General features: G+C 26.4%; 1 protein-coding gene across 1 annotated transcript; it reads right to left on the minus strand.

Annotated features, from left to right (window-relative positions):
• Positions 1–8,555: 8,555 nt before the first annotated feature.
• On the minus strand, positions 8,556–8,915 carry LOC105113791 (B3 domain-containing transcription factor NGA4-like). The gene has a single exon (XM_011010115.1). It carries the CDS (start codon positions 8,913–8,915, stop codon positions 8,556–8,558), a length of 360 nt encoding a protein of 119 aa, XP_011008417.1.
• Between the last annotated feature and the right edge of the window lie 2,017 nt (positions 8,916–10,932).

Below are 10,932 nucleotides of genomic sequence, written 5' to 3' on the forward strand. Positions count from 1 at the left end.
ATATATATATATATATATATATATATATAATGAGAAGAGAGGTATGAATCACGGAGAATATAGAAAAATGAATTATACCCCTAAACTCTCTCTGATTTTACTTAATTTACACAAAATGAATTGATTTTACGAAGTTACATGACGGAGAATATAGAAAAATATATGAGATAAGGGTTTCTTAAGTTCTAAATTATATCCCTAAACTCTCTCTATTTATAAACTTTGATTGTATAAATTTTGAATGTCTATAACATGAAATCTAATAATTTATTCTGAAAAAAGAAGAAGAAGAAAACCGGCCAAGTTAATAAAACATAAATCAAATAAAATTTTGAAATTTAGTTAAAATTAAAAAATAAAATTCAAAACAATATATTCAAAACCTAATTTAGATATAAAAAAGATCCATTTGATTATAATAAATTGTTTCATTATAGAACTATCGATAAAGTTTTAGTTTTAATCACAAATCACTATTTATTTGAATAAAATATTAATTTGATTTTTTATTTTGTTTTATATTTTATTTTGATTTTTTCAATTATTTTTTTAAAATTTTATCTTTTAATATTATATTTTTCTCCTAATTAGTAATTATATTCTTATTATATGGATTGTGAGTTCATTCAATTGACTAAAGTTTTTTTAAGTAAACTCTTTTTTTTTAATATTGAGTAGATTGAGATTTAGATTTCATAATTTGTTTTGTTTATTTTCTATTATGTTATTTTGACCTCGTAACCTGAGAATAGTACTTATCAGGTTAACTAAAATTGACTTAAGTCATCGTTTATATCATTTTAAAGTGGTTTTTTTTTTAATTTCATTATTTAACATTGGATCAGTTGGGTTTTGGCATTTTAATCCTAGTTAAAATTGAGTTATTTTTTATTTTTATTTTTATAAGTTATTTTAATTGTATGATCTAGATCACTTGTCCTTCAACAATGAATTTACTTTTGATTAGGTTATTACCATCTCATTACTCGGGTCGTGGTTTTGACGAGTTAACCTAATTGATTCATTTTCTTTTCTTTTTTTATTTGATTTTTTTTTCAAATTTTTCATTTAATATTATATTTAATTGGAAATTAGACTTCATGATTTGCCTTAATTTACTTTTTATTAGGTTATCACATTCTCATGACCCTGGAGATAGTGCTTAATAAGTTAATCAGGGTTGACTTAACTTATTTTTTGTTAATATTTTTAATTAATTAATTTACAAATTTTATCGTTTAATATTAGATCCAATATAAATGATTGTTAATAGAACTTCATAATTTATTTTTATTTACTCTCTGTTAGGTTGTTTTAGTTTTATGATCAAAGTTATAAATTTAAAAGGTTAACCATAATTAAATCAGGTTATATTTAATTTTTTTTATTTTATGAGATTATCTTGATATAATAACCCGGGTCAAGAGTTTAATGAATTGACTCAAGTTGTTTTTTATGTTCTTTTTTAAATTAATTATTTTTAAATTTCATCTTTTAATATTGAGCTGATTGAGGATTGAAATTTATAATTTTTTTTACTTTCTATGAAGTTATATCAACTTATAATCTGGGTCATGAGTTTGACAGGTTAATTAGGGTTGCTTTTTTAAGTTCTTTTTAAATTGATTTTTTTAAAATTATTCAACATTGAGTTTATTGAAAATTAGGTTTAATAATTTATTTTGATTTGCTTTCTATAAAGTTATTATAATCTCATAACTCGGATTATGGATTTAGCATATTAATTTAGGTTGATACAAATCAATCTAATAGATTATTATCTTAATATTAAAAAAAATATCATATTAAAAAAAAATTAGTCAAACTATATTTTTATGAATTGTATGAGTTACTTTTGGACATACATAAAGTCAATTGAATTATATCATATTAACTCTTCTTTAAATTATTTTTTCTATTAAAAAATGTTAATAATATTTAAATATTTTATTACATTTAAAAAAAATTAATTCAATAAACAACACAACACGGGTGAATGATTTTCTTTAGGATATTCAAACACCGAATATCTCTTGGGAAAATATCGCAGGATACAGCTGAAAAAGAAAAACCACATCGCGTGATCTCCAAATCACATCGTTCGATTCCCACATCGCGCGAACTCCAAACCACATCGTGCGATCTCCAACATGTTAAGGCAACGGCTTGGACACTGAACCAAAAATCAATTACTCAAATTCATACACACACACATATTATCTATGACTAGTACATAGTTTAGTGACAAAAACTTAGATTAATTGACACACACACACATATATAATAATATTTATCTCATTCTCAGTCACTCACGCACATTCATGTCTTAACATGTTGAACTCTAATTCTCCTTTGACAGTTCTAGAAGCTTTGATTTGTTTTTCTTCTGTCAACAAACATGGAATATCTCCTGGAAAACATCGCCCGACAGAGCTGAAAAAAAACAACCACATCGCGATTCCCATGTATCTTAGTGAAGCCGCTGCATCCGAGTCAACTCACACTTGTTGGCCAACAAGTCCCACTCACTCTAGTTACAAATCCTATGTATCTTAAATTAAAAAAGATATATTATCAAAAAAAATATAATGAGAATAGGCCAGGAGTCACATCACAACCCCTATTACACAAAATGAATTGATTTTACGAAGTTATATGACGGAGAATATATATGAGATAAGGGTTTTTAAGTTTTAAATTACATCCCTAAACTCTTTTTATTTATGGAATAAATACTTAGATATGAATTGAGTATTTCAATATATTTGAATATTAACTAATAATTATAGGATAAATTATTAATTTTTCATCCAAAAGTTTGTATATATTTTTAAAAATTAAAATAGGTAATGCATGAGATATTAATCTATATCCAATATATAAATACATGTTTGGTATATGTATGCGTGCGCGCCGCGTGTGTCTATATATCTAAACATGGATAAAAGCAATAAAAACATATAAAAAAAAAATCAAACACGATAATTAGACAAACATATAGAGTTTAATTTACAAATTTCTAAAAGAATCATCATTTTATCGTACATGTATGGTATTACAGTGATTAAAAAGTAATTTTATTGGTTTAAAAAATTAATATCCATTTTTTATACTTTGAAACCCAAATTTCAAACTCTTTTTGCTAAAAAAACATTTAAAAACAATCATATGAACTCTAAAAACCCATCCTGGCCACAAAAACATATTTTAATTGGACAAAAACACCTCAAAATTAAACCAAATCAAGAATTGTTTTGGAACCCCAATGTACGTTACTTGGTATTATTTAAGTTTTAAGGTATAAACCACTTTCATTGAATTCTTCTTTTAAAGAGAAATTCAAAGACATAAGATTTACAATTCTATTTGGCTGATATTTCTTAATGATTTTCGCTCTTCTCTTCATACATTTAGGGATTGAAATGTAAAAAAAAAAACTTGAGGATCAAAACATAAAAATTCCAAATAAGTTGAACCAAATATGAAAAAGTGAAACTTATGGGATCGAACTAAATATTTCCATGCCTATTGAATAGTAAACATGTGGGAAGGTTTTTTCAAATGTCAATCAATTTTGACCCTTGATATTTCAATTTTAGTTTTAAGAATATAAGGTTTTTATTATTATTTTTTATTTTGTAAAATTGGTATCTAATTCAATGTCAGAATACTTATCGATGTATTGGAAACATTGGGCATGCGAGAATATGCAAATCAAAGCAGATAACAATAAACAAAATCATGTCAATATAACTTGCAAGAAGTGTTTGAAAATAAATAAAGTTCAGTGATCAAAATGCAAGAAGGCCAAAGTTATAGGGACTAAGAAAGGAAATCTATGAAATATAACGTGTATAGTGAAATGTGAAACGATGAGTAGTATATTAACAGTGAAAAAAAAAACCCTCCTCTGAAATATTATTACAATACTCTGACTATAGTTTCAGTCAGTGGGAAGGTCTCGTGGCTTTTAACTTGGGGTCTGACATTAACTTTTGGGCATAGTCTGATATGAGCTTATTTTATTTGGATTAAGATCCAGGCCTTTTTCTGTCTTTAATCATTGGGCTTACGCTCCACACACACACATAATCACAAGCTAATCTCAAGGAATTTGTTAAGAAGTTAAATCACAGAAATTATTATCACAAGCCATTCTTTTGCATTCCTTTGGGATGAGCCAGCCAACCTCATCGTCTACCTTACCTTCAGCCTGCGCTTGGATCTCTCGTCTGAGATCCCCTGCTCAAGTGCTGTTCCAAGTATTCCTGTGTTTTCTCTTTATTTAATTATCTTGTTTTTCCAAAAGCAAATGAAACCCGTCTCCTCCCCCTTTCAAAGCACTTAATATTCTTGATTCCAACTAATGGGGAAATTTAGCAAGTGCTTAGAAAAGAACTTCCATAATTAGCATTATAAGTACGTTATTGGTATATTTAATTGGATGGATATGAGCCCTAACTCTAGTTATATGCGCAGCTCTAGTTCATTAAATTTAGTTTTCTCGATTCAAATTTCTGTTTCAAGCCAACTATCATCGTCTACCTTACCTTCGGCCTGCGCTTGGATCTCTCGTCTGAGATCCCCTGCTCAAGTGCTGTCCCAAGTATTCCGTGATCTTGTTTTGCCAAAAGCATATGAAACCCGTCTCCTGCACCTTTCAAAGAACTTAATATTCTTGATTCCAACTAATGGGGAAATTTAGCAAGTGCTTAGAAAAGAGTTATTGGTATATTTAATTGGGATGGATATGAGCCCTAACTCTAGCTCATTAAATTTAGTTTTCTCGATTCAAATTTCTGTTTCAATTAATTTTGGAAAACTTATTGGATTTGCTTCCAGGAAAGTAGAGTCTAATATTGTACAACCCGGGAGGCGCCTAGGCTTCAAGCCTTCAACATCACCCCATAAAAAGAAGAGAAAAAAAATGGCCGCCTCCGAAAGCCTCATGCCATATTTAATGATTAGAATGTGTCTGTTTTTATGTTTAAAAAATGTGTTTTTTTTTTAAAAAATTGTTTTAAATTAATTGATGATTAATGATTTTAAATTATTATTTTAATGTACCGAAATTAAAAATTAAAAATATTATTTTAATATATTTTTATAAAAATTATTTTCAAAAAACAACTATTATTCCAATTTCAAAATCTATAATGCAGCTATAAAGGATAAAAAAACAGACTTGTTAAATAAAAAATCAACCATTGTAATTATAGAGGTTGTAATTATAGAGGGCGCCGCACTTGCTTTTGCTTGCTATTACTGTAGTTTCTCGAACGCTGCTAGCATTACAATTTATTTCCTTAATAGTATATCAATTTCTAACTACATGATTATAAGTAAATCAAAGCTGATTTTTTAATGATTGTTATTTCTAAATACATAACTATAAGTTAATAAATAAATAAACATTAACTGCATCCAATGGCAGCTTAGACATTTTCATTTTCTAAGAAAATTTAAATTGCTTATCTACTATGTAAAGAGACAAAAATAAAGTTTTTTTTTTTAATTAGAATGATTATAAGTTCAATTCTAGTTATATACCTAACTCTAGTTTGTTAAATTCAGTTTCCTCATTTGAAATGTCCTGGTAGTAGGGCGGTATTCACGACATACTCATAACGAATATTCAATTATTATTTTTACTGAGTATGATATTATCATCTTATTTTTTTAGTTAATTATTATAATTTTTTTATTCATCTTATTTACTGTTACTTTTTTTTAATTATATTATTAAATTAATAAAATTTATTTTACTCAATCAAGTAAATAATATGAAATTCAGACTTTTTTTAATTTTTAAAAAACATTAGTGTGTCCATATATATATATATATATAGAGAGAGAGAGAGAGAGTGATGGAGCAAGATACATGATTTTTAAGGAGACCTGGCCATGGACGCAGAAACCAATCTAGTACACTACTATTCTAAGAAATTGCATGCTTTGGACCTTTTTTTTAAATGCTAAATGTCGCCGACTCCCGACCTCTTCCAACTCTTTTATAAAAGTGTTTCTAAATACTTTGTCATCTACCTTACTTTCGGCTCGATCATGGATCTTTCATTTGAGATCCTCTACATCAGGGGCGGAACTAGGGGGTGGGAAGTAGGGATCCGGCCCTGCAAAATATTTTAAAATATTTTATTATTTAATATTTTTAATTTAAATAAATAAATTTTTTAATAATATATATTATTATATTAGTTTTGGCCTCCCTTATAAAATAAATCTAGCTTCGCCCCTGCTCTACATAGTGGTGTCCTACGTAGAATAATTTTCAACATTTATCCCAAAATAACTATTTATGATTTAAAGAATAACTAAAAATTAAGAAAATAATCAGCATAATTAGAAACGATATTTTGATTTTTAATTACATTATATTTAACAACCAAAATACTAATTTCCCTCGAAAACAATGTTTCTTTTTAAAATACAATTTAAATTTTGAATGAAAGCCATGAATAGAGGGACTCAAATTAATATTTCTTAAACCTTAGGAACCTCATTCAAACTAAAATTGTTTGGGCATTCAATCAAAGTTTATGAATTTCTTTTATATTTGCTTAAAAAATATTATTGAAAATGTAATAATGTATTTTTTATTTACTTTATGTATTAATCAATTTTAATTTTTTTCCTAAATTAAAACATACATTATTACATTTTCAATAATATTTTTTAAGCAAATATAAAAGAAATAAAAGAAAACACCTCATGCTTTTTCATTAAAAAAAAAAACAAAAAAAACCAAGTAAAATTATCCTCAAACAAAAAAAAATACATCCATTTGTTTGAGGATAATTTTACTTGGTTTTTTTTGTTTTTTTTTTTTAATGAAAAAGCATGAGGTGTTTTTATTAGGAACGAAAGGCAGCTCCCACTAGTATGGTACGGAGATACTCTTGTGTTTATTGCTGTCGGCAAGGTAGAACACTGTACAGTGTGAGATCACAAGTCTGATGCAAGCGATGACATCAGCCCATGTGGCACCCCCGCTGCATAGGCTTCACGTGTCCATTTCCCTAAGATGCGGCTTCCGTTTTCTAGGTTAAAATTATTTTACATGCTTTTCAACTCAACAAGCATAAGCTACATTATTGTAATTGTATTTGGTGCTGTTATAACAGTTTTTTTTTAATATTTTTTATTTTTTAAAATTTAATATTAATAAATTTAATTTTCTTAAAAAAATATAATCATGTCATACTTAATTAAATTTTTAAATAACAAAAATATATTTTAAAAAAAATATAAGGATTAAAACCCCTATCCTTTCAATTAAAACTAAAAATTAGGGTGGATGCATGACATTCCCTCATATCATAAGTTGAATATAATTTTAATTTTTCAACTTTAATTTGAACAATAAAGCTATGAAAATAGGAAATTGAATTGATAATACATGTTGATTTAATTTTTTTTATAATAAACTTGAGGTTTTTCTTCATATCCGTTTTATTCAAAATATCCTTTTGTGTGTTTATCATTATCATATATGTATTTAACACTTTATTAATATTGCAATCTGATGGAAAAGAGGATGCTAGATTTCTAACAAAAAAATTAAGAATTTACTACATGATTGGTTGGATATAATGAACTATATAATATAATGATCTATTATTTTATTGCGTTTAATTTTATAATTTTCAAAATTATAATATAATGGACTATTACAATTATAATGATTCATTACATTACAAATATGACATAAAAAACCATGTAATGAATAATTACACGATGAAGAGTAATCTAACTTGATTGTAAAATTTTTTTATTATAAAGATTCAATTGTAAATTATATAAAGTACAAGGACAAAATAATCTAAATAGAGACCAATTTGTAGATAAAAATAAAATATAAAGACAAAAATAATATATTTTTTAACCAAATATATATATATATATATATATATTAAAATTTCATTTATTTTGCATATAAAAATCAATCTTCACAATAATTTTAATTATATATATATATATATTTTAAAATCTTTTTTATAAAATCACAACTAAAATTATTTTTTTAAAACCTATATTTTATTTTGTTAAATCGTAACTGCAAACACTTGCAGAGTACCCAACACACACACACACACACACAGAACTTGCGGTCCATAGTGATTAAAAATATAAATAAAAAGCAGGCAGAGTCAATTATACTGGGAGCCGCCGGATGTGCATTTGCTCGATTGCAGCTTGTCAAAAGATTGCAATTTTAACAAATAACAAGTAAATTTGCCAACGGAAAAATAAAATAGATGTACATTAATACTATCTATTAAACAACGACCTTTCTTGAAAGAAATATATCTTTTTCCTGACGAGACAACCTGAAACATGTGCAGGAATGTTGTCCAGGGGTGCCTTCAGATCTATGTTTGGATGTGTCTCAAAAAGGAGATGGGAAAAGGTGGGCCTGGACAGGACGCAAGCATGGCAGCCTAGACTTCTTGGGAAAATGAAACTGGGAAAGGGTTTATTTAATTGCAGGCAACCATGGGGCGGGACACTACAGTTATATACTCCTTAGAGAGCCATTAAGCGTTCATATAGCCAATAACAGCACCAAGTAGCTTGATTTCTCTTTCAACTCGAACTCCATAAAAGGGTTTTTCAGTTTCTTGATCTCTACCCTTGTAAAACACGATCTTGTCGCCCACTTTGAGTTTCTTCTTGTTTGCAAATGCAAGCCAACCCTTGGAAAGAACTGGCTTCTTGTACTGTCCTTTCTTGCGAGTGGAGCATTGAAAAGTCCAGACTTTGCCTCTCTCATCTTTAGCTTGAAAATCTACCGCATGGCCGCTTTTGAATGGTGGGAGAGACTTGAGAAACTTGATAGGCACTGACAGTCTCTTCTCAGCATCTGTCTTGGTGAGGATCTTGGAGAAGATGGCCATTTCTTAGGGCAAAGAAGGATAATGGAAAGTTATTTCTATTTGTTAATGCCAGCTTCTTCTCTGGGCGTGTGTGTCTCTGTGCGTGTAGAGAAAGAGAGAGAGACAGAAAATTTCCAAAAAGGACATTAGTCATCCGTCGTCTATCAGCCTCTTCCATCATCTCATGCTGTAATAATTTGAGTACAGTCCCAAATAGGGATAGACTACCTTTTGTAAAAGATCCAAAAGGACATTTGTGAAATCGAGCGACGTGTAGCTAAACAACAAAAAGTATCGTGCGATGTCCTTGTGAAATGAATACAATCTATGTACGCAATATGCACGTGCGCAATATAATTTCCTCGTTTGTGTATATTATTCTAATTATTAAAAAAAAACATTATTGAAATTAAAATAATTGGATGAATTTTGAAAAATAATACAATATTTTTATATATTTTTTACATGTTAATATTAAAAATAAATTTTAAAAAATAAAAAGTATATTATTTTTTTTTTTTTAAAAAATACTTTTAAAAATACCAAATGTGGAACTTAAATACACTCCATTTTAATTAGTAACACGACCCTTCCCTCTCCTTGGTGGAATCTCTAGTTTTGACTTTTTATTTTTTTGTTTTGAATAGAAAAGTAGCCGAAATTTATTTGTCCACAAAATGGAGTCTTTTATTTTTTTTTCTGCCAACAATGTGAGCTGTCACTAATTGCTTTGCTTATTTGTTTCCATAATTGCTTCTGTTTTTTAAGCAAATTATAGGAAATAATTGTTTAATAGCAATTAAAAAGTAATTTATTATTCATGCATCCCATTATTTTTTATATTTAAAATACTTGGGGAAGGAAGATGGTTTTCTGCTGCATCTGTGTGGAGAAATTATTTTTTATTGTTTATTTAAGTGAATAATAGAAAGTGATTTTATTATTTACATGAATAGAAAATATATTTTTATTTTTTTAACTTGATTGGATCCAATTCAAAATTAAATATATTATTTAATGACATTATATATAATCAGGAAGGAGAATTTAAATTGGAATTGTAATCAAATTCTATAAATATTACATCATCAAATGTTTTTTTATCTAATTTATGTAATGTCATTAAATAATATTAAATACTACTTTTTTGAATAAAACCAAATTAAAAATAAAAAAATAATTTTTTTTTATCATACTAGGTTTAGGATTCATATCAAATTAAAAAAATTTAGTTTTGACGGTCATGCCAAACTCAAAAGTGTTGAAAAAAATACATTTAAACTATCATTAAAGTATTTTAAATAGAAGTTTTAATTATTTTTTTTAATTTTTTATTAAAAACCATTTAAATTATCTTTAAAGTATTATAAATAAAAAATTCTAATTATTTATTTTTATAAAAAACATTTAAATTATGCTTGAAGTAATCCTAAATTAAAATTTTAATTATTTTTTTATTTTTTATTAAAAAATATTTAAACTATCAATAGAGTATCCTAAATAAAAATTTTAATTATTTTTTTAATTTTTCAAAGGCTATTATGACCGGCAGTCATGCTTTACTTGATAACTTTTGATATGACAAACATATTTAATTTGATGAAAAAAAAATTATATAGTTTAGTTGTCATTAAAAAAACACAAATAATCAAATAAACATAAAAAAATAAGATAAAAAATTAAAAATAAAATTACCATTATAAATTATAGTAAAATATCTCTTAACCTAGCTACAATGATTTTCCTTGTATAATTTAACTTTTGTTATAATAATAATACAACTAATGAAAGTTTATATTAATGTTGCAACGGTTAAAAAAAAGTATTTTATCAAATTAGCAATAATTTGTTTTTGAAAATAAAAAAAATATTTAAAAAATAATATAATTTGAAGACAACCATTTTTAAAAAGCAAGACTTTATTAACAACTATTAATGTTAATAACTGTTGTTAGCTTTTATATTTTATTAAATAATTGTTATTATTATTAGTGATCATTTAGAATCATTAAGCAACCACTATTCTCCTTAGTATTTT

Source organism: Populus euphratica, unplaced genomic scaffold (genome assembly GCF_000495115.2).
Source record: "Populus euphratica unplaced genomic scaffold, PopEup_1.0 scaffold455.1, whole genome shotgun sequence".
Classification (NCBI taxonomy): Eukaryota; Viridiplantae; Streptophyta; class Magnoliopsida; order Malpighiales; family Salicaceae; genus Populus; species Populus euphratica.

Bases quoted from the DNA above. Each gene is read 5' to 3' on its own strand.
- LOC105113791 (XM_011010115.1), bottom strand. From the start codon at position 8,915: ATGGCCATCTTCTCCAAGATCCTCACCAAGACAGATGCTGAGAAGAGA.